Here is a 23734-nt window from a genome sequence, read left to right as displayed (position 1 = left end):
GTCCACCCCGGTGGTTGGTTTTGGGCCATGCGGCCGAGGGCAGTGGACCCAGCCAGCGGTCTGAGCAGCTCTGACCCCTCCTGGGTCCGGGCACACCTGGAAACCACCTTCTACCCCTTTTCTCTTTTTAGCTGCTTCGTGGATTCATTTCCCTTTCTCCAGCCATCCCTCAGTCCAAGCCATTTTACCGTGTACACGAAGGATATTTTAATTCCACGGAAAGGATGATGCTGAAACGATCTACGTTCTAGCCCAGCAGGAACAGAAGATAACCCTAGCCTTGGGTTTCCCTCATTTTCAAAGCACGGGGCCCAAACACTGAAGCAGAGCCCCCCACGAAGCATCTGTCCTGTTCGGTGACAAATGACCCTCCAGGATGTCTTCCACGCCCCACTCCTCGACTGGGACTCAAGGACGGGGCAGCGTGGAAGGGGTGGGGGTGCGCTCCAGAAGCTCCCGCGTCAGCTCAGTTCTGGGGGCTTCGGCAGATTCTGCAGCTTTGAGTGGTGCACACAACCGACCATCTGTGGCGCTCGTGGGTTCCGTGGGTTCCGTGGGTCAGCACTCAGCCGGTCCGCTGGGGCCAGTCCGGGAGGCTGGGGCTCTGGGCACCTCTCGGCTCGTGCGTCCACGTGTCCGTGGCTGGCACTGGCCGTGGCTGTGAGGCCTCAGATTCTCTCCACGTTGGCTGCTCTGTGTGATCTCTGCGTGCGGGCTCGTTCGGGCTTCCTCCCAGCACGGTGGCCGTGTTCAGAGGACTGGTGTCCCCGAGAGAGAGAGCCGGGTGGAGGTCGTGACACCCTTGTGACGTTTGCAGCTGGTTAGGGGAGTAGTCCCGGGGGGGAACATCAGAGGACCTGGGACGTGTGTTATGTCGACCACCCGTGCCCTCCGTGTGGCTTGGCCCGTGAGCTGGCCATTCAGGGAGTCCCCGGGGAGTCCCCGGGCCGTGCAGGGAGTCCCTGGCACCCCAGTCCAGCACAGGTGCCCAGTGCCAGGTGGAGCCCTGCCTCTGCGTGTCGTCCCTCCCTCTGGCGGGGGGACGCTGGTAAGGGAGGGGGTCCAAGGGCGTCCAGGTGTTCTCAGAGGTCAGCAGTCGGGCCCAAATCCCTGGGAAGCGTTCATTCATTCACTCACCCGCTCCGTTCATTCATTCACTCCCCGACTCTTTGGTCAGAGCTTCCCGGGTGCCCAGGCACGGGTCTCAGGCAGGTGGTACGAGACAGCAACATAAAGCAGCCCTGTCTTCTGTGCTGCCCAGGTGAGCGGGAAGGGCCCTCACTACTTTGCACTTGGACGCCCTCGGAGGAAACGGAGTTCGGGAAGCCGGGAGCCCTCCGCTGGGCAGGAGGTCCAGGACGAGCTGCCGGCGAGGCCGGGCCGCCCAGACCCGCTAACCTGCCTCTGGGTTGACTTTGCTCCCCTGCCACCGCCCACACCCGCCGGCTCCGAGCTCCCGGGAGAGGCAGGGAGACGCTGCCTGCCGGTGCCCGTGAGTCACGAGTGTAAAGTGCACCCGGGGCCTTGGCAGGACGGTCTGTGCCAGGGTGAGGTGTCACTGGGCGACCACGGAGAAATGCTGCTCTCCAGGAGACCCTGAGATAAAAGATAACAGCCTCCCGGCGCGCGGCCGTTAATCGCCGGCAGCGCTCTGCGGTGGGAGCTGCAGGTCCCGGGACAGCGAGGCGGTGGGGGGCGAGGGGGAGCGCGCGCGGGTGCGTGTGCACACGCGCGCGGGTGCGCGAGCGTGCGCCGCGCGGCCTCCCGGCCCCGCCGCGCCCCCCCCCCGCCCCCCGCGCGCCGCCCCCGCCCCCGGCCGGCTGGGTGCGCCTCGGGCCGCCGCGCCGCCCGCTCCCCCCTCCCCGCCCCCCGCCCCGGCGCTGGGAGGCGACCCCCGGCGCGCCCCGGGTTCAAAGGCCCCGCGCGGCAGCCCCAGCCCCTCCGGGGGGCGGGGAGGCGAGGGGGTGGTGCGGGCGCCAGAAAAGCCCGAGCCCACAGCCGGCCCGGCGCGGCGATGGGCAGCGCGCTCTGACGCGTGTGAGCGGCGCAGCCAACTCCCGGCCGGGGCGCGGGGCGCAGCGAGCGAGCGAGCGCCGGCCTCGGACCCCGCGGCCGGAGGGCGAGGCCGCCGCGCCTGGCCCAGCGCCCTTTCTCGGCCACAGGCGTCCGTGCCCCCGGCCCGGTGCCCCGCGCCCGATCGGGGTTCATGGAGCCGGGGCTGTGGCTCCTGTTCGGGCTCACGGTGACCTCCGCCGCAGGTAAGCGGGCGGGGCGCGGGCCACTCCCGGCGCGAGCGCACACAAAAGGACCCCCGCCCGGGCCGGGGGGGCGCGCGGGAGGGTGCGTGGTGGGGAGCGGTCCCTTGCCTGGGTTCGCTCCCCCCACCCCCGGAGGCGCCCGGGGGCGGGCTGGGGCCGGAGGTTGGGGGTGGGGGCCGGGGGGGGGGGGCTCTGGAGGTTGCGGCCCGCCGGAAAGCCAGAGATGCGGCCGGCCCCGCGGACCGGGTTGAAGTTTTCACGAAGTTGGGAACTTTTCAAAAAAGTTTGCCAACTGTTCAGAAACTGTGCAAAGACGATTGCAAAGTTTTCAACGGGCGCAAGTACCTTGCGGACTTTGCGGAAAGTGAAAATAGCTTGCAAGCTTTTCCCCGAGTCATGCACGCAACTCGTAAACTTTTCCGAAACTGTGCACGTAGCGTTTGCAAACTTTTCAGAACATGTGGCAGAGCTTGGAGGCTTTACAGAAAGTGCAGCAAGTTTGGTTGTCCCTCTCCCCCAGGCTCTTGGGAACGAACGGTGGGGGTGTGAGTCGGGGGTGGGGGCGGGGGGTTCTGCACGCTCAGGAGCCCCTCCGTCTACCTCCCGCAGGATTGGTGCCTGGCCCCCAGCCTGGGGACGCTGGCAGGAGCGGCGTGCCTGGGGCCCCGCCTGCAGCCAGATCCGAGGGGGACATCGAGGGCGCCGTGGCCACTACAGCAGTGCAGAGTCCAAGTCCCAGAAGCCCTGGGCAGGGGCAGGAGCCAGGGCGGTTTGGGGAACAGGCGCCCGAGGGGGGTCCCGTGCACCCCCGAGCGAGGCGCTGCACGTGTTTCACCTACAAGGACAAGGAGTGCGTCTACTATTGCCACCTGGACATCATCTGGATCAACACTCCTGAGTGAGTCCGCCCGGTCCTGGGTGGTGGGAAGTGATGACAGGGCTGGGGGCTCCCAGGCCCGGCCCACATCCTCGTCCCCCCGGGGAGCGCCTTAGCCCGTTCCTGCCAGGTCAGCCGGGAGCCTGCCCTGGCACGGCCCCCAGCTCTCGCCGCCCCCCCACCCTGCTCCCCACGCCGCGGGCTCAGGCCGGGTCTGCAGGTCAGGGACATGTCTCCTATCCCCTTTGAGGGCCTGGCCGGGAAGAAACCCAATCTCAGAGTTTCTGATCCGGTGGAAGGGGGGAGCCCTCCCTCCGAGAGAGGTGAGCTGGCCAGAGGGATTAGACACCTGAGACGTCTTTCTTCGACTGAGGAAACTTATCTCCTGCCCCAGGGGCTAAGTGGGCCCCCTGCCCCCCGACCCTGCCAGGCTCCAAGGGGTTTCAAATTCCTCGAAAGCAGCGTGCTTTCCAGAGAGCACAGGGGTGGGCCTGGCAGGGCCCGGTGGAAACTTCCCAGGCAGGGTGAAATTCCACGGGCACCAGGCTCCTTTCTTCCTGGGGGTGCAGTGCCGACTGGTCCTGCCACAAGCTGGCCTCCATCACCCAGTGTCGCCCACCACCACCTACTGCCACAGACCTCCCCGTCTCCCCTCCGGCCCCTAGGGGCTCTTTCTGTAGGACCAGGGCAGTGCCACCGGGAGTCCTGGGGTCTGGAGTCCACCTTCCAAGGCCATGGGTAGAGAGTGCGCTCTGCCGTGGGAGGATTTGAGTGTCCCCCATTCACTTACTCGATTTGGGAATCTCCTTCCGCAGAAACATCGCCTTACAGACAGTAAAGAGGGCTTGACCTTGCTCTGGTCACCTGCCTCCTGGGCGTTGTCTCCCCCGAGCTCTGAAATCTGGGACTCCGTGTTCGGTTCCCCAGGTGTTCTTGGGATCTCTTGGGACTCCTGCTGGTGCCCTACTGGGGATTCCTGTCGAGGAGCTGGTGGTGAATGGGGACCTTTTGCTGGGAAAGGCGGCTTTGCTGCTGTGTTTGGGGCCACCCCGATTCACGTCCCCCACGGCTTCCTTCATCCCCAGCCTCTGAGCACGCTGGGTGACAGCTTTGATGGGCTCACCCGCCACGTTTCATGAGCCCCTGCAGAAGGAGGCACCGAGGAGGGTACCCCTGAGGGGTCGAATAGCTTTCAGACCAGGTGACAGGATCTCTAAGCGCATCCGGGGTAGGTCTGGAAAGTGACCCCATTATGCCAGAGCGGCAGACGGGGCCAGCTTCACTGAACCACCTCGACACCCGCACGGGGGTCCCAGGCTCAGAAGGACCCACGCTCGGTTTCAGTCAACACAGGACTGCGTCTTGCCTTAGCCAGGGGCCCAAGCTGTGCATATAGAAGGAGAAAGGAGAGCCGACTGAATTAGGGGCAGCGGGCCTGGGGCAGAAGAGGGTTCGGAGACCTCCCCCGTTCCCTGCTTGTCACCGGGCTCCCGGCCGCGGCTAGAGGCCTGATTGCTTGAAATGCGCCCAAGGGGCTCAGCAAACGCCCGCTGGTCTGTTGGCAGCCGTGTCTTGTAATTCCGAGTTGTCGCGTATGTAGCTGTGGGCCTTTGACTTTTTTAATTTTTTAGGGCGGCCGCCTTGCTGGCGTCCTCCCTCGCGGTTTGACCTCTTCCCCTCTTTCCTGACCCCGATTCGTTTTAAACACTAGGAAAGAAGGATGAACTATGGTGTTTGAGAGCTCTGTGTACAAAAAAAATGACAGCAGACAGATGGGCACTCTGAAGTAAGACAAGCAAAATCGCTTTCATAGGGAAGCTTTCTCCAGATGCTCTGCGTCCTTCCTTCTTTCCCCACCACTCCCCTCGCCCGCCTCTCTCCTTCCCTTTCTTCCCTTCCTTCCTTCCAAAACTCTATAGGTTGGTAGACAGGTCCGTAGACCTCTCGGACAGGACGGGAACGTGAGAAAATGGGCTAGGGACAGGGGACGTGGGCCTTCGGAGGATGAAGGAAGGACACAGCCGCCGAGCTGAGCCAAAGGGGCGATGGTGGAGAGCAGCGAGGTCTTTTCCGGGTCCCTCTCCGTTCCTGCCCCCGCCTCCCGTGGCAGACCCTCCGGTCCGTGGAAACTTCTCCCGCGTGTGATGTGCATTCTGGCCTCGCCGCTGCGCCGGGAACCGCAGGGGCCTTGATCTTCACGCCTACGTCGAGAGTCTTGACTTTGGGTGACGTTGCGGCCCCTCGTGTTGGCGCGGAGACAGACCCCACAGTCCTTCTCTGCCTCGGGAGGACATGGGCAGGCGTTCCGTGAGTGTGGTTGCTCGCGCCGTGTCCGAGGACCTGAAAGCTGCAGGTGGACCGTGCGAGGTACCGCCGAGGCCCCTTCTGCATCTTCGGTGGAAAGTCGACGTCCGGCGAGGGCTCGAGAGACCAGGTTCGCGAAGCATCTCGCGGGTGGAATTGCTGAGGGTGTCTGGCTCTGCCACAGACTTTTACAGGCTTCCTTCTTGCAGACCGAGCTCGGCGAGCGCTCTCTGCCGGGTGCTAGACGTTCGGGACCGCCGGTTGGCTTTGCTTAGGTCCGGCCGCCTGGCGCTTCTTCCTGTCTTCGCCGTCACTGAGGTTCGGGTCCGCCGTGCTTCCTCCCCCAAACAAGGCTTCTTGTTCCAGCGTGCGTGCACGCTCTCCAGAGGCCTGCGCATCCCAGCAGACGTGTGCGGGAATGTGGATTTTTCTCGGGGGGATGTGGCCCGTGACTTCCATTCAGCCTCTAGGAAGTGTGTGGCCGGCCCCAAAGAGGAACCCAATGTGTCCTGGGCAGGTGCACTTCCTGGGCTTGTGGAGGCGCAGAGCCACGGCACAGGGTGGTCTTCGTGACTCCCCTGGGCCGTGTCGGGGAGCTTTCGCCCCTCCCCCGACAATCCCACCGTCGCCCACAAAAACGGGAAAAAAGCCTCCAAATCAGAGAAACACATATCCCATCTTAGGATCGTGGAAAGCTTGCCAAGAATAAGATAACGGGGGAAGAGGTGGTGAGCAAGTAGCGTGTGCGCTTACACACATGTACACACGGGGCCGTCCTCTGCGAGTGCTTGAGAAACAGAAGTGTCCTCGAGCCCAGTGGGGGATTGTGCTGGGGGTCGCCAGAGAGAAAGAACTAATAGGACACGTGTGTGTGTGCATGTGTATGTGTGTGTGTGTGTGTGTGTGTGTGTGTAGAGATGTCTGTGCAAGTATGTGCACATACGCCCACAGGAGGCATTCTGGAGGCAGAATTCTTTCCTCGTCAGGCACCCCGGTTTGGTTTTGTTTTGTTTTTTTCCACTAAGGCCTTCGACTGATTAGTTGAGGCCCACCCACATTACGGAGGGTAATCTGCTTTACTCAAAGTTTGCGCATCTTAACCTTACATCTAAAACAAACACCTTCTCGGCAACATCTAGACTGGCACCTGACCAAGTATCGGTACGGTGGCCTGGCTAAGTTGACACATAAAATTAACCCCTCTGTTCCTCCCACTCTGTTCCCGAGAACTGACGGCACCTGCTGTCTGTTCATCGCTCCAAGGACATAGTGAGGGAGAGGCGTTGTGTGCTGTGATGGGGAGAGTGTTTTCCAGACGCAGCTCTGGGCCACGTGAACCGACCAAGGGGAACGCATTTATGAAGCGGGTCGTGCGGATGTGTGCAGTCTCGACTGTGGCGGAAAATCTGGGATCTACGGCCCCTGCTCGTGGGAAGGCACCAGACGCAGGCACTCTGCCCTGTGTCCTGGCTGGCTAGCGGACTGACTTGGGTGTGGTGACCCTCTCTGAGCGCCCCCTGGGTAAGGTGTCAGCGCCAGTGTGACCCTGGGGTGGTGGCCTCACAAGATGACCCGCCCGCCACCGTCGCTGCATCAAAGCCTGCCACGCTGACTCGGCCCAGCGGGAATGACGTTTGTGTTGGGTTCTTTTCCTCTCCCAAAGAAGTAGAACAAAAACGATAATGATGACGGTAATTAAAAAAACACTTGAACTTGCATTTTAATGTATTTTAGCACAAAAAGGCAACGCTGCCTTCGTCGTTGCCTCCTTTGTCGTTCAAGAAGGTCACGTTCACGTTTGCAAGAAGGCGCATTCCACACGTTAGACTGTCCCAGGGAAATGGGCGCACTTGGGACCCCAGCCTCCTGCCGATGCGAGGCCCGCTGCCCGCCCCCTGAGTCGGGACTGGACGTATTGTTGTAGCTGGTGAGGCGGAGGGTCAGAGTGTTTCTGGCCGTCGTGATAATCACAGCGACACAGACGATGACGACGATGGCGGCCAACGTTGACAAAGACCGACTCCCGTGTGTAAAGACGTGTGACAGTGACGCCAGAAGGGAGAGGGGACACGGAATATAGTGAATATATCGCCAAGACACGACCATAAAGATAACGGTACCACCTCTAGGCCGGGGCCAGTGCCTCCTGCCATGCCCCATGCTGCGGTTGGGGGGCGCCCGTGAGCAGAAAGTTCTTGCTCAAGTACGGCTGAGGTCACCTCCTTGGACGGGCTGCCGCAGGTCTTGCCTGGCCTAGGAGTGGGGGGTGGGGAGGGGTTAGCACTGAGCGAGCCACACCATCTCCAGCCCTCAGTGGCGCTCCTAGAAGGTCTAACTGGCATTGCGTTAGCACGGGGTTGACAGACCTGGGGGTAAAGGTGTGCCTGGCTGCCTCCAGCTGCCGATAAGCGGCTTGATAAGGACACTCCGGACAAAGGTTATTCCAGGCTCCGTGAGACTTGGTTCCGCCCTTTCGGCCCCTCCTTGCTTTCTCTTGCTTCCCTGTCCCCTTGGTAAATCATTGGAATGTTTGGGGCTTGGCATTCTGTGTAGGCATTGGCCTGGGGCTCCCCTCCGTTAGTGGGGAGGTGGGGACAGCCACCGGGGTCTGTCATTTCAGGATAATGTGAACGGCCAGTTTGGAACCTGTTTGTTAAGTGCCTCATGGCGAGGTCTCCGTAAGGGGTCTGTCCGCGTTCTCCTGTGCTCGCCCGAGTAAACGCCGGGCCTCTGGTCTGCGGGGACGACCCTGCCCAGGAGCCGAAGGGGCTCTGCCAGGAAGCCATTCCAGGAGACACTCTGCGCGCTGGTTTACAGAAAATAATTCGCCTTGCGCCTGCGAGGAGGACACGGGAGAGAAGATGCTGTCGGCCAGACTGGACGTGAGTTTGAACCGCTGACGGTTTTGCTTGACTTTGTGAGCCTTTCTCCCCGTGGGAACCGTGTCTGTCTCCTTCGAAATCTGGTAAATGTTCAGATCCAGGTTTTGAGTTCAGGTACCGTGTCCCTGGGGACACTTCAAGGCAAGATACGTCTTTAGGAGTTGAGGGCCTTGTGGCTAAGCCTCAGTTTGTTGGAGAGGTCGGTGCACGGAAGGTGACCTCACTGTAGGGGTCGCTGGGCCCCAGAGCCCCTTTCTGTGCCCCGGGGTGGGTGTGAGTAGGCCGGGGGTGGGGTGCAGGGGCAGAGACGGGCTTGGTCAAAGCGCAGCAGATCCCCACGATGACAGGGGCTCGAGGCGAGGGGCAGTTTGCTTTTCAGCTAGAAAGCGTGGAAGGAAAGGCGTGACCCCATGTGACCCCGGGGGGGCGAATTTGGGTCTCTGCTAGATGAAAGGGACCTCACAGCTGGGAACTTGGCCTTAAATCTGAAGGCAGGTGAAAGGCTCTGACATCTCCTGTCTGGTTTATTCCTGCAAGAATTTAAAACAAAGGAAGCTGGGAAGCAAAAGGCCCTTTCCTTCAGGAGGCCCTGTGGCTGTGCTGGGGCCTCGCCCGGCTTTTCTGCTCCAGCGCCCAGGCCCGGGCCTCCTGGGGACCCGCCACACCGCCGCGCACACCCCCAGGCGGCCCTGCGCGAGAGGCACTCCGCCTTCGGCAGGAGATGATCTCTCATTTCTGTGTCACCTGTCAGGTGGAAACGTGGTGCCGTGAAATGGGACACGCGCCCTCTTGCCCCTACTGGGGACAGGAAGGGAGAGCCGTCTTACTGCCAAGGGAGGGCCGCGTGTCCGGACAGAGTTTGGGATGTAAACTCCTGCCCACCCAGCAAGTGTCCCTCGAGCGGACCGACAGCGGGACGGGGTATCTGTCTGCCTCTCTCAGCCGCCCCAGCTTGGAGCCTTGGGGAGGCCAGAGCTTTTGGAGAGCTTGTCCAAGGGCTGGGAGGTGCAGACCTTCCCTTCTTCTGTGGGCTGCTCAGGCCCGACCGGGCAGGAGGCCTCGACACACAGTAACCCCAGAACGGGGCAGCTGGGGAGCCCTGTGTCCCAGCCCAGCAATTTACAGAAGGAAACATTCATTTCAGGAGTCCCTGAGAGGCACGAAGGCCAAAGTGGCAATGGGGCAAATGGCCCATGGCGGGGTGTGTGTCCGGGGGGGACAGCTCCACCCATGCCTCGGGGAGCGTAAAAGTTCTGCCAAAGGTCAGAAGCAAGTCAGCGAGAAAGCAGAGGTGTGTGTATCTTTCTCTCCTGGACTGTTTCCACGGGTGTTGGGCAGGGTCGAGGATGGGGTGAGGCCAGTGACATCCCTGAAGGTGTGCCCAAGCGTCCGTCGTAAAGATGAATGAATGTTAATGCGGTATTTAAAAAAAAAAAAAATTAAAGCAAGAAATTCATGATCAACAGAGTATCAGCATTTGTAATAAAGGCAGGACTGGACGTCGCTTACCCGGCCTGCCCCACTCGCCTTGCCCTGACCCCAACATTGAGTTCTCGGTTGGCGGTAAAGCCCGTGTCTCTATAGGGACTCAATTATTCTTAGTTTGTGATAAGTGGCCGATGGATCAGGGCTACCAAAAGGACATGACCCAAGGACGCAAACAAGTAGATCAGGAGGAAAACGAGTCTTTATTATAGTTGCGCTGGAGAGTAGGTCTTTGTTCAGTCGGATTTTCCATCCTTACAGTGAAGTTTCCTGAAAATTAGCAAGAGCGTCTTCTCTTACTGTGGATTCTTTAAAGGGATGTGTGATGGCGTCTGTATTTTCTTTTTTTATCCCTCTGCGAATACCCCTCCATCCCTGAAAAAGGATCTGCTCCTTATGTTACCTCCACTGTTTCCACTGCTAGGAACTATTTTGAGCCACATCTGTGTGGCTTTGCGTAAATTTGTAATGAGGCCGTGCCAGACAGACGTGGAATTGCCCACATTTGCCCCGGAATCCGTTAGGGTCACGGGGGGGCTGGGGAAGGAAACCCCACGTGCACGCTTTCGGGCCATACGAGACGGAGGGGAAAACACGCATCTGCAGGGTTCCGTAGATGGCTTCGTGCCCCACATAGCGGAAGGCTTTGTCTCCCCAACTTCTGTTTTGAGCCGTTAACTCTCAAAAACCTCACAGCACACCATAAGCACGGAGCATTTTTCTGCTCCCCTTTCCTTGGACCCCTCGTGCCTCCAGATCTCCTTCCATGGGTGTGTGCTGTGTTTGGGAAGAATGTGCCTGTGTCCCAGGGAGCAGGTGCTGTGATAAAGTCTGTGGCCTCGGTGTTATTTTTCAGCTTGTTTAGATGGGAAGAGGACACAAGACATGTAAACAATCTAGGCCAACGCGTGGTGGTGAGACCCTGGAGTCTGTTGGGGGACAGGGACCCCGCCGCCCCGCCATTTAGCTGTGGTTTTATTGCTGGAGCGAAAGGTCGGGACTGCTCCGGCCAATGCTGTTTGGAGACGGGGTGATGCGGGTGTTTGGGGATCTCTAGGTGGAGTATGGAGATGGACAGACATTTCCAGAGGTCCAGCCAGCCCTTTCCTTTCTCAGGCTCAGAGGAAAGGTACTCCCCGGGGGCTCTCAGTAAGCTAGTCTTCCGTTTGGACCAGAAACCTGGGTCAGCCTAGCGACCCTCTGGAGTCCCCTCTGGTGCCTCACCCATTGATGCAACTGGCTTTTCCGTCGTGCCACTGGTGTGGCCAGCAGGAGCTCTTGTCAAGACATAGATCTTTCACTTCGAGGAATCCGGAGACCCCTTCTCTCCAGGAAAAAACCCTCCAGGATGGGCCAGTTGAGGGCAACAATAGAAGTCCGATATGTCAGCCAAGAAGGCAGAACATTTGGGAGATGGGGTGTAGCCCAGAAATAACGGCTCGTTTAGAAGTCACGCCTTCCTTCCTCCGTTCATTCAACACGTACCTGTTACTGAGATAATTGAGGTGTTACTGAGCACCACGCTGAGCCAGATGCTACATCTGCGTGCGGAAGTGAGCAAGACAGAAATGATCAGTGGTTCCGGTTGGAGAGGCCCAGTTAATTCTGATCAGGAGGGACAAGAAGGAAGCCAGTAGAGATGTAGAATAGACCATCATTCTTGGGTCTTAGTGATGGGGGTCAGCCCTTCGCAGACTCTGAAAATGTCTCTTATTCTCGTAATACTCCCAAACAAACAGCCAAGTCCTGGATAAGCTCAACCTTTTTTTTTTTTTTGGGGGGGGGGGTGGATGAGTGTCCTAAAAAATAGTTAACCACCAACACACAGCACATTGCTGACTTTTGATATTTCTAAACACTGGAGGATCACTGGCTGTTTTCGAGGCTGCGGGAGGAGGAATCTCCACACGGGCTGGTGGCCGGGCGAGCGGTCCGCCTTGGGGTCTTTCGACCCTAAGATGCAAGGATTTTCTGCAGGGGAGCAGAGCTACAGATTGCCCGTTCATTTCACGTTGTTTGTGAGCATAAGATTTGTGTCGTCCCCTTTTGAACCAGAAGGCACGTGTGTATCTTCTGCTTGTATAACAGGGTCGCTGAGGAGCTGTATTTCCTGGTCTGTTTTCTTTCCTGGAGGCCGGAAGGGCCCCCTGTGGGTTGTCTGGCACGAGGCCTGGCCCGCAGCAGACTTGCACAAGCATTTGACGGGTGGACGGGGGATCGATTCGCTGGAGGCGAAGGCTTCCGAGGTGGTCAGCTGAGAGTCTGGGGCTCGGCTCCGGGCATCTTGAAACGGAGGAGAGTGAGTGGTCCGCCTGCTTTAACCTGCCCAAAGCGCGGCGTGATTCAAAGCAAACATTTCACAGTGGGCACACCTGGAAGGAGAGGACTCCAGCCAGCTTAGTTTGCTGGGTTTTGTCCTGACTCTGAACCCACTCTTTTGTGCTTTGTTGCGACGGAGAAAATTTCCGGCAGCTGGAGACACTCTGGGTCTTCCTGTTGAATCCAAGAGGTCACGGTCACTTCAGTCGCAAGAAAGTGAGTTCCGGATCAGCTGGCCGTCACTGGTCACCAGCCACAGAAACCTAGTCTAGACTAATGTGGCATAAAGGACATTTATTGGAAGGACACAGACTGAGAAGAAGAAGCATCAGAAGCAGGAGGGGGACCGGGACTGCGGGCCCAGGGGCTCAATGGGACGGACAAGGCAGCATGGGGCCCCCTGGGAAACAGTAGCTTTCTGATCTCGTGTTGCCCCACTTGGGCATCTTGGGAGAGACAGGATCCCATTTGCCCAACTCGGGTCACCTGGTGAGTCCTCAGGGGCAGGTGAGGCACATTGATGGACAGTCTCGCCGAGACCTCACACGGGAGGGAGGGATAATCCCCCAGAGGAAAGGTAGGCGCTTAGATTCCAGGAGACAAACGCAACCAAGCTTGGCCTCAGGCTCTAGAGGATTCCAGGCTTTCAAGTCCTTTAAGAGGGGTCCTCCTGACTCTGGGCTTGCGTCCCCCCTGCCTTCTCACCTTTGGGCTCAGCAGGTGCACTGGGTGCTCGTGGAAGAGAATGGCCATAGCCTGTGGCTACTCTCTCCTGTCTTAACTGGTCCAGAGTTCTTTCTTCACAGTTCTCCCCGGTTAGGGGGACCAAGGCAGTGAGCGAAGGTAGGTCACACTTTCTTCCTTGCCCAAGAAGACATTCCTAAGCTCGGGACTTGCCTTCTGTGGAAGGAAGTTCGGGAGACCTGAGATGGGGCGGTCGTTAGAAGGCGCACTGGGGTTGAGAAGTGGGTTCTCCGGGGAGTGGCGGGAGGTATCTGATGACCGTGTGGGCTGCGGGGTCGGCCGGCAGGGTCACACCTTCTGTACAGTATGTTCCCTGGGCCCAAGGGTGAATCTGCCTCTGCTCCCCCTTCCAGAAGGAAGAATGGGAGCAGAGGAAGTAGAGCCTCAAATTGACATTCCGATGGAAGTGAAAACAATCTGTTTGTGTCAGAGACTGGAGTGTGGGCTTTTTAAATTGCAGACGGCTCTATTTATAAAAATGGTATCGAGGGCTGATTTTGTCACTCTGTGACATGTGTGTCCTGTGACCTGTCTGACCCGGTGCTATGGGACAGGCCACCAGACTCAGATGCCCACGAGGGCCGGACAGGTAACACAAATGAGCAGAAGGAGAGGTGTTTGCAGGGATTGGGGCAAAATAGAGCGTTCATGCCCCATCTCTGACTTTGTCACTAGGCTTGTGATGACGGTTGAGCCACGTTGGGGATTGGGGTTGGTGTTGACACAGCCTCTAGTTATCTGAGAGAAGCTGGAAATCGGGATGTTCAATTTCATAAAAATTGTCAAATGAAAAGAAAAACCCTCTGTTGATTGGATGAAACCCATAAATTGCCAAATTGCCAACCCCTGTGGTGGGTTAAAGCTGTGTGTGAACAGGGCCACTTTGTCTTGTCTGTCTTGTTCATGGATGTTCACCCAGAGTCCAGTCCAGTCTGATATTTGCTGAACGCTGCTCAGCGGGGTGGGGGGAAAAAACTGGGTTTTCAATGACAATTTGATAAACTTTCCTGGGAGATTAGAATTTGGTCAGTGAATCTCTTTTTGCTGCTTCTGGCTGGCCCCTGCGAATGTCTCTATCCCTCCTTTAAAGTTCAGGTATAGGGGCGCCTGGGTGGCTCAGTCAGTTGAGTGTCTGACTGCGGCTCAGGTCATGATCTCGCGGTTCGTGGGTTCAAGTCCCGCGTCGGGCTCTGTGCCGACAGCTCGGAGCCTGGAGCCCGCTTCGGATTCCGTGTCTCTCTCTCTCTCTGCCCGTCCCCTGCTCGTGCTCTGTCTCTCTCTCTCTCAAAAAATAAATAATAAAACATTAAACAAAATTTAAAGTTCAGGTATAGAAGCCAGTTTCCTAATCAGAAAGATGGAGATAACAAATCCATTTATATGAGAAGGCAACACTGAACTTAAAAACAGAATCTTAAAAAAAAAAAAAAAAGGCAATTTTCCTTATTTTAAAAACTTCTTGCAGAGAAAAATCAAGCGCTTCCTGTGCGCTATCCCCCCCTGTGATAAACTTTCCTGGGAGATTAGAATTTGGTCAGTGAATCTCTTTTTGCTTTTGGATTTGGATTTGGAAGTTTAATATTTAACAACATTCGTAGATGACATTTAGGAAAAAGTGGTAAATAAGGAACACCGTGATAAATAACACTGGCACCGCCGTCCCCCATCAATAAGGAACGTACATAGGTGGCAGGACAGTTTATTGCACGGACAGACACCATGTGAGCCGCCGCGTGTGAAGGTACGCCGGAAGGGTGTTCTGTCTTGTCTAAGAGCATTTGGATTGATCTTCTCGTCTGCGTCTCCTTTGTGTGGAGCTCTTGTGTTTTAACCGAAACCCGAACAGAGGAAAGAGCTGCCTACTTTTTGCAAAGAACCGCCTTCTCCAAACCCTGCTGTTGAGCAGTGGGCTAAACCAATTGGCCAGAGAGGGTGCTGGGCAGGGGTTCTGAGCCGAGCGGACTTCATTTTCATCGGTCCACCATTAGGTGCTTCCAATTCGCTGTTCAAGAAACGTTAAAAAGTGCGAACGGGCACCGAGACGAGTGAAACCCAAGTGCTTGTTGGACGGGCCGTGTAGAAGGACAGAGCGGCCGGAAGGAAGCATGGCAGAGGACGGCATTGCTGCGCCTTATGGCGCTCTGGCCCCTTACTTGCCCGTCTTTATTGCTTGCTCACACATCTCAAATGCAGGCGGGGTGGGTGGGATTTTCCTGCCTGCTAACAACTCACTTGAATTCCCAGACCAGATGAGTAACAATGAGAGCTATCGTTAGTTTACTGCTAGCTTTTTGCCGACTGTTTCATTATGTAGTGCAGCGTGTCACTCAGTCTGTCCAGCAGCCCTTTTGTAGGTCAGGAAACTGTCAAGAGGGTGGAGTGATCATCATGTAAGTGCTTTACGACATAAAATGCAGTCACCAGCTCAGCTTTCTCTGTGCTTTGTGTACCTGGCACGTACCCGTATATATTGGCTTACAATGTCTCCTTGACCTGGTTTCGTAGCCCCGGAGTGTGTGAACTCCTGAAGACCTTCCTGTATCCCCATCACATTTAGAATGATGCTAGGGACATATATATACGTACGTATGTTTTGTACGCGTATATATGTAATGCTTGACAAATGTTGGAGATTCTCATGAATTTGTATATATACGTATGATATCTATATGTAATATATATGTATAATACATATACATTATACACGTATTTGTATAATGCTTGGCAAATCTTGGAGATTCTTTGTAATGAGTTTGTGGTTATCGAACCTTTTAGGTTGGAGAGGATCCTGTCTTATCAGACTGGATTCTCACAACTCCTCCCATTTGCTCAGCCTCGTGCTGGGTCCATGGCAGGTACGGCAGAAGAGACCAGACTCCTCCTCTTGAGGAGCTGGTGAGTCACCTTTAGATCTGGACCCTCAGGTCCCCTGCGCTGGGCCCTCTGGGCTACAGGGCTGCCTCTGGCCCTCCTCTTGGCCATGTCTCCTACCCCATCCAAGGAGTCTATGGGACTAAGCGTGTACCCCTTCTAGACCGTGTTCCGGGTGTTCAGGATCCTGGAATCCTTTACCCAAATGTCCCCAAGCCCGCTTCCAGGGCCCATGCGGGTATCTTCCGGAGTCTGGCACCCAGGGATGGCACAGGGCTCCAGGCACATCCCCCAAGGTCCACAGTGTGGCCAGGGGGTGGATGAGGCCCCCTTGGTGTGGGACTGAGTGGGATGGAAGAGAAGGTGTGAACCTCCTTGGGTGGCCACCCTCCAACACAGCTCCAGGATTCTAAATTCAAGCCTGGATGTCCAGGGTGTTTTGAAGCCATGTTTGTTCAGGTAGGAAGGTAGAACCGTCTTACTTAAGAGCTTATCAGGTTAATTTAAAACCTTCAGGTTGTCGGCCCATGCCTCCATTGGAACTGGAGCCTGGTTAGAGGCCGGCTTTTCTGGGGTCTGGACCACCTTCTAAACCCTTCGTTTCTGCAGCTTCTACCCTCCCCAACCCCTCCTGGAGCTCAGCCAGCCAGCCAGGAGGGGGGGAGCATTCTTGGACCCCCAGGGCTTGGAGCAGGGGTTTCTAGGCCCAGGATGGGAGGGGGGAAGAGGGAGGGCAGTGTCTCTCTGTGAACATTCTTTGAAAATTGCAAGGACTCATTTGCATACGAGCTCCTTGCACTTGACTGCTGGGAAAGCGCTTAGCTTTGCTCTATTAACAAATACCATGTTGCCTTGTTTCCTTACTTGAAACACTTTGGAGTGTTTTCGCCGAAGTCGAGTGGCTGTGCACACGCAAACGCACCATCAGCTGACGGCAATTTCAAAATTGGAAGTCTTGCCGTTGATGGAAACACGGGAGCGTTGTTACTCCTCGTGTGTAATTTTCACCAAGAAATGGGGACCGGGTTTGATGTCAACACTTTGAGACTTAAGGCGGTCCTATTACCGGAAGAACATACCTTTAGCCAGATCCCGCCTCACGACAGTCTCCGTTGTGCTGCCATCCCACTCCTGAGAAGAAATGGGATTCTAGCAAAGGTTCGGCTCAGAACGGGACTGGGTTCTGCTTGCTTTCTCCATTTTGCGAGCCAGTACCGAGGGCAGGAGGCAGCCACCTTCTACCCATTGGGAAGGAACCCGCCACAATGCGGAGCACAGACACAAGAAGATGAATGGGGAGGGGGCGCTCCTTTGCTCTGGCCTCCGACCCAGCAGGGGGGGACGTTGGAAGTGGGTTCCAAGCGTCAGGTCGCGAGGGGGCGCTCCCACCCCCGCTCCGCCCCCACCACCCCGAAAAGACTCCACGATGTTGATGTGTGTTTCAAATTAAAGTAAATCCAATTTGATTTTATTTTGAGAATTCAGAGAGGATGTCAGAATCCCCTTTGAGGCGGGTGATTGGTGATGCTCCGTGGGGCTCACAGAAACCAAGGTGGCTCAGCTTGGAAAACCAGGCCCTGTTGGAAAAGTAACTTTTGGCCACATAAGCTTTCTCTGGTTATTAGCAATTTGTCCCCCAGTCCCGTTCAATGGTGCTAATGAGTTAAGCATATGCTTTTAATTTTTCCCACCACACTGCCGCCTGGCTGTCTTCCCCCTTCTCTGGAGAGTGATGGTTTGGATGTAGATGAGCATAAGGAAAAGACAAATGTTAATTGTTCCAAATGACACCGACAGCCTCGTCCAGCTCCAGCCGTAAGTGAGACGGGTAAACGTTTTCAGACTTCTAAATGAGATTTTTTTAAATAAGCCTTTCCCCAAGGACAGTTCCATCCTTGCCTCTGATGTTTGTGTATTCGAGGAAACCCGTGTTTGGAGGCCAGGATGTGTCCACAATGGCCATAATTACATTTGTGTATTCCCGTTAATGCAGACGGCGAGGCGATGTGCGCACACGAGAAATTGGCTGTTGGGCGGGCAGGGCACGGCCGGCCTCGGGCTGGGAGCTGGGCGGGCCTCTTACTGGTATGGATGACCGGCCCCGGGCGCTCGCCCAAGGACGAGGCAGACCAGCACGCGTGACAGCCAGAATGTCAGTGTCCGGGGTTCGGGCCCGGGAAGACAGCCCAGAACCGCCCTCGAAGGACCCGGGACTGGGGGCGCACCTCGAGTGCTGACACCTCCTCCCCCAGCGCCCCCCACCGCCCTACCCCCTCGGCCCCAGCCCCCTTGCTGGGGGCTTGGGGAAGACGGCTGAAAGGTTCCCTGCAGAGGTTTCCTGAGACCCAGAGCATGGGGGACCATGGGGACACCAGTTCTCAAGGTGTCGCTGGACCCCACCTCTCTTGCTGGATCCACGGTCTCCCAGCCCTGGCCAGCTCCGCCCCCACGGATGCCCCCGGAGTGGGGAGGCCTGTGGCGCTCGTCCACACGCGGCCCTGACGCTGCTCTGTCCTTTGCAGACGGACCGTGCCCTATGGACTGTCCAACTACAGAGGAAGCTTCCGGAGCAAGAGGTCCGCGGGGCCGTTCCCGCAGAGCCCACAGCCGTCCAAGCGGACGCTGCGCTGCGCTTGTGTGCGGAGTCGGGACAGCGCCTGCCTGCACTTCTGTACCCGCACCCTGGCCGTCAGCAGGTACGACGTCCCCGTCACACTCACCCCCGTGGTGCTGCAGCTCCGGGCGAAAACAGGCTGGGAGAGTCTGACTGCCGCGCGGGGCGCGGGGCCTGGGGCAGGAGGGCTTGGGTGCGCCCTGGCTGGTGTGGTCCAGTGGGCTGCACACCGCACGTGGGTGCCCTTGGCTCTGGGGGTGGGGGGCGGGTGGGTACCGCGTCCGGCCCCCTTGCTGCCTTTCAGAACAGAGCCCGCAACGTGGCCCTGGCCACGTCTGGTCTGCAGACACACTTGTGGACCGCACGGCAACTATGCCAAAATCTCAGTGAGTTGCCAACATTTAAACGTTGAAGAATTACCCACCCTTGCCACACGCGTATTTTTAGCTTCTCGAAGAGCCGCAGATGGGACGATCTGGTCGCAGGAGGGCCCCGCGTTCCCTCCTGGCCAGTATAGGCTGGAACTGAGGGAGCCACTCACCTCTGAGGGAGATGTGCTGCGTCCATTCCCCTGTATTTGCACATCACCTCACTCTGGGGACTCCTTGAGTTTGAGACCTTGTAGCCCTAACTCTGGCTGCCGGAGAGAGGTTTGTGAATCGGTATGGACCCGGCTAAATGGGCAGACCGCGGGTTTGACGTGGGACGACCGTTGACACGGGTGTCCGCTCAATAGGCAGGTGGTGGCCTTAGTAGTCGGGGACCCAGGGTGCGCTGTCGGAAACCCCAGGGCCAACTGCGTTCTTCTTCTTGACTCCTTAACATCTGATGAATAATTGAGGGAGTAGACGCTCTACTTTGGTAGAAATCCACCCACTGGGGGCTCAACCTTCAGAAACCGTGCCTGAGACGTGGTCTTTGGGGAATGTGCTACCGTGCTCGTTGGTGGGGAAGAGCAGGTCCTGATCTGACGACCGAAAACCAGCCAGACAGAAGTACAGGCCGATTCATCCAAACCAGCTCTCTCTCCCCCCAGGAACTCAAGGACAGCAGAAAATCCTGACGAAGAGGAACAACTAGCCGGCGGTGCCGATGGAGGCCTGCGTCCGAGGAGGTGAAGATACTTTCTGAGGCGTCGCACCCTTGGGGACAAGGAGGACGTGGTGGCGAGTGATCCGTGAGGGCAGCTGGTGGGAGCCCCACCACGCGTGGGGCGCTGCACCCACAGAACCAGGCCTCTGGTAGACTGTCCCTGGGGACAGAGCAGGCTGAAGCTGTGGTCACTGTCATTGCCCTGCCCCCGGCCAGCCGCTCTTGTCACGGGAGTTGACCCCTTGCCTCCCTTGTAACTCTAGAGCAGTGACATCCGGCTCTGGGTTTCGCTGGGCCTGGACACAGCTTGCTGACCCCTGCTGTCTCCTGCTGCTCGGAGACACCTCCCCCCGCCCCCACCCAGCCCCGCCGCCTTCCCTGCCCAGGCTCATCTACCTGGGCCCATGCTTCACTTTTCCCGAAGCAACGTGTGGTCTTTACCACCCCCCACCCCAATCATTTCTTGTTTTCAGCAGCTGATTCTGGATGGGGGGTGAAACCTGGCAGCACACGGTCTATGTCCCCCAGTCGGGCTTATGATTTTTTTTTTAACCTGCTTGTCTTTTTTGTATGAGAGATTCTGAGGGTTTTCTGCAGCCAGACTCGGTTTACTTGTCATTCTATCAATCAGAAATTGTTATTAGTGGCTCGCCTACATATGTGCAATGGGACGGTAATTTATGTCCATAATAATAGCCTGGAGGTGGCTTGGGTTCCTACAGGGACTGATCAAGGGGAGATTAAACCCTGCTCAGTATACAGGAGGCTTTCCAAATCGGTGGCAGTCGCTTCTAGTCGTCCGGAGAGATCCGTCAGCATCTGTAATACGAACGGAGAGGAGGGGGGCGGGCGAGGCGGCAGAGAGAGGCCCCGGGAGAGCGTGAGTCAGGCCCCAGCTGGTCCCTGCTTTGCCTCTTTTTGCTTTGTTCTCTCTCCCTCACCCCAAACCCACGCTCCTCTCGGCGAGGACGGGCTGTGATTAAAACCATCCATCCTTTACATCATTTATTCATTCACTCATGCATTCATTCAGCAAAGATGTGTGGTGCACCTGCGACATGCCGGGCAGCGCTCTGGAAGTCGGGGACGCGGGAGGGGACAAGGCGGAGGGGCTGCGTTTGCGGAACTTACAGAATGTGGGGAGCTGACCGCAGACAAATACACTTGTCCCCCCTCCCCCATGGGGGCTTCGTTCCAGACGGACCACGGACACGCCCATAGGTACTGCATTTTTCCCTACACACACACACACACACACACACACACACACACACACCTCTACCAGCATGTCGCGTTGATAAATCAGGCACAGGGAGAGAGTAACTATGATACCTGGTCATAAAGTAGGACAAGTATGGCAATCTCCTGTAATAAAAGTCACGTGAGTGTGGTCTCTCTTTCTCTCCCAAAACGTTGGGTTTGTACTCACCCCCCTTGTGACGAGGAGAGGTGGTAAAATGCTGCGTGAAGATGTGAGTGAGCTGAATACACGGGCCTGTGACACAGCGCGAGGTTACTGTTGTCCTCCTGACGCTGTGTCGGAAGGAGGAACATCTACTTCCGGGCCGTGGTTGACTGTGGGTAACTCAGGAAAGCAGGGTCGGGACAGGAAGTGCCAGGGCTGGGGGTTGCAGTTTGGGATTGGGTGGACAGGGCGGTCTCCTTGGCAGAATGATCTGCAGGAAGTCAAGGGGTGAGCCAGGGGGATGATGAAGGGGAGGAGAGTTCAGGGAGGGAGAACAGTAAGTGCAAAGGTCCTGTGGTAGGAATATGCTGGGTCTGTTCAAGGAAGGCCAGAGAGCCCCGCACGGAAAAAGCGTGAAGTTGCTTTTGCTGTCGCTGCTCTTAACTGTTCCACTGAACGTCCAGAAGGTGAGGAAGCACGCACACGTGTCCCCACTGGGGCCTGGAAAGGAGACTCTTCCCAGGTTTTCACGATTCATGTAAAGCTCCCGTAAGAAGCTTTATGTGGGAAGAAAAGTCTTTTCTTATAAGCCATGGTCCCTGCTTTCTTGCAAGACTTGACTTAATAATTCCCGGATAAGCATTCTCAGATTGGAAGCTGCCACCGTCCTGAGCTTGTGATAATCAAAGACGGGACCAGGCTGTGGGGCACCTCCCAGCGGCCGCCTCTGCTGGTGTGATTCATTCGCACCTTCCCGGGTGGGTGGCAGGCTCTGAAATTGGCACGAAGCGCTGGTGGGAAGGGTCACTTCAGAGCAGGGGACAGGGCTAGAGAGGGAGCTGAGAGATGTCCCCTTTTCCAGCCGGTAAGCGCTCTCCTTCATAACGTACCTCTTTTTCTCTTTTGCCCCTTTCTCCAAGATAGGCTGAAGTCCGGGACCGACCAAGCGAGCAGGCCTTAGGCCTCTGGCATCACGTGCTTGCCCGGCGGTGGGCCCCCCGCGCTCTGCCTCCCCCTCTGCTGTGTCAGGAACCCCTGCGGACACAGGCCAGCAGCACCCCGTTTCTGGGAGGCCTCAGTTTCCGCTCCTTCCCGGTTCACGTTCCCAGCCTCTTGGAGGACCAGGAATGAGTTTTGCCTGGTGGGGGGAAAACCCACTCAGAAGGTCCGCACCTAACAGTACACCCCTCACCCAAGAATGCCCCAGCCCCAACGACCCGGTTTCTCTAATGGGTAAAATGATCCCAGATGTGCCCCAGAGCCTGACGCCCGCGGCTCGGGTTTCATGCAGGAAATTGTTTTTGGAGCGCCGTGGCACACCCAGCCGCTTGCTGGCTTTTGACTTCTCTTGGAGTATAAGTGGGCTCCAGGCTGACTTTGCAAACGTAAACACGCGTCCCCTTATAACCGATGCGGCGGGAGCATGCGACGCTCCCGTCTTGACATCCAGAAGGCACGCGCTGTGGGCTAGGGAGGGCGCCAGGCGCCGATTTTGAATGCGGAGCATAGCTTTGCAGGAGTTGAGGACTTTGAAGCTTCTAGGAGGATTTAGACTGCGATTTTCAGGTGTGCACGGTACCCACTAAAAGAATGTATCTTTGAGAAAGAGAGGACGAGAAAAAAGAAACCTTGATGTTTGTGACGAGGAAAGAAGAACACGAGTATGGGTGGGCTTTGAACCCCGACACATGCGGCTGCGAGCCTGTCCTCGATCAGGTGACCTTCTGAGCCCTCTGCGGACAGGCAGGCCAGGCACTACCCAGAGAGCCGCAGTAAAAGCCGCCAGCCTCCCCTCCAGGCCATTTGGGTGAATATTCGCTTTCATGAACAAATGTGGATCTTTGGGGAATGGCTTCAAAATAAGCCACAAATGCAAACTCTTTGTAAATTATGTAAATTCCTATTTACCTATGTAATTGGCAACCACTGGGGATTGTAACGCCCCGCAGGTCGCGATCTGTTTCCGCTGTGCTTTTTATGGCCGGCCCAAGATTACCGTGCGTGTCCGGCAAAGTATTTGGTGCCAACGTCATTGATGCAGACGCCCCCCCCCACACACACACACCCACCCCCAGCTGGCAGAGAGATGAGAACCCACATGGGAGGCATGCCCAGGTCACCACGCGGGGAAATTTAAGGTGGTGAACGACAGAGCGTTGGCCTTGACCAAATGCTAAATTCTGCGTGCGTTATTTCATGAGCTCTTACGGATAGAAAAGGGAGTGCCTATCACCCGGAAAAGGAGGGCAGTGCTTTGCTAGCAGGACTGTGTACAGTTTAGAGAAGCAACTATTTATTGTGAAACTCTTTATTTCGATTCCTTTACGTGGATCTGTTCAAAGTAAAGCCACTGTGTATATATAGGCAGCTTTTAAATTGTGTTCTGGATCCGAACGCATATTCCTTAGAGCTTGAGTTACATTTTTAAAACGCATAGGCACCGTTTGGCTCTGTGGCAGGATGCTATCTTGGAGAGAAATTCATCCGTTGTACTAACACTCAGAAAATACTGTCAAATGCATAATAAAAAAAAATCTAGAAGTTCGCTCTGATTTGTGGGTTCTTCTCGCTGGTGTTATATGCCTGGTTACACATCAACTTTTCATGGACCTCTGGAGAGCATGGAGGGAGTTATAGTCCAGGAAGTAGAATGTATCCAAAGTCAATTACGGAGGGAGGCAAACAAGCACTGCTTGGATTTTAAGGAAGGAGCGGGATTTGGGGACCATCCGAGGAAGAGAAACAACCCAAGGCGGTTTCAGAAGAGAGAAATTTGGGGAGAGAACTGGCTCCTTCCTCTGGCACCTGTCCCGTTCACCTTGGTGGCACCGCAGAGGCCATGGGAATGCCAGAACAGGAGTCCGGGGACAGAGCGGTCACGGT

General features: G+C 56.8%; 1 protein-coding gene across 2 annotated transcripts; it reads left to right on the top strand.

Moving 5' to 3' along the window:
- The first annotated feature begins 2206 nt into the window (after window positions 1–2206).
- On the top strand, window positions 2207–23392 carry EDN3 (endothelin 3). Of its 2 annotated transcripts, XM_030309278.1 has the most exons (5): window positions 2207–2258; window positions 2868–3156; window positions 18263–18436; window positions 19391–19468; window positions 21776–23392. In XM_030309278.1, the coding sequence occupies exons 1-5, from the start codon at window positions 2207–2209 to the stop codon at window positions 21810–21812; spliced, it is 630 nt and encodes a 209-aa protein (XP_030165138.1). In that variant the 3' UTR covers window positions 21813–23392. The 2 variants fall into 2 exon arrangements, with proteins under 2 accessions (XP_030165138.1, XP_030165139.1); XM_030309279.1 differs by lacking the exon at window positions 19391–19468.
- Window positions 23393–23734: the final 342 nt, after the last annotated feature.

Source organism: Lynx canadensis, chromosome A3 (genome assembly GCF_007474595.2).
Source record: "Lynx canadensis isolate LIC74 chromosome A3, mLynCan4.pri.v2, whole genome shotgun sequence".
Taxonomy (NCBI): Eukaryota; Metazoa; Chordata; class Mammalia; order Carnivora; family Felidae; genus Lynx; species Lynx canadensis.
The sequence above is the reverse complement of the archived record's forward strand: the minus strand, read 5'-3'. Positions and strand labels throughout refer to the sequence as shown.

What these genes read in the sequence shown, in the direction of transcription:
- EDN3 (XM_030309278.1), top strand. Translation starts at nt 2,207, where the DNA reads ATGGAGCCGGGGCTGTGGCTCCTGTTCGGGCTCACGGTGACCTCCGCC. An exon ending in CACGGTGACCTCCGCCGCAG is followed by an intron (nt 2,259 to 2,867) that starts GTAAGCGGGCGG and finishes TACCTCCCGCAG; the next exon opens with GATTGGTGCCTGGCCCCCAG. An exon ending in GGAGGCCTGCGTCCGAGGAG is followed by an intron (nt 19,469 to 21,775) that starts GTGAAGATACTT and finishes TCTCCAAGATAG; the next exon opens with GCTGAAGTCCGGGACCGACC.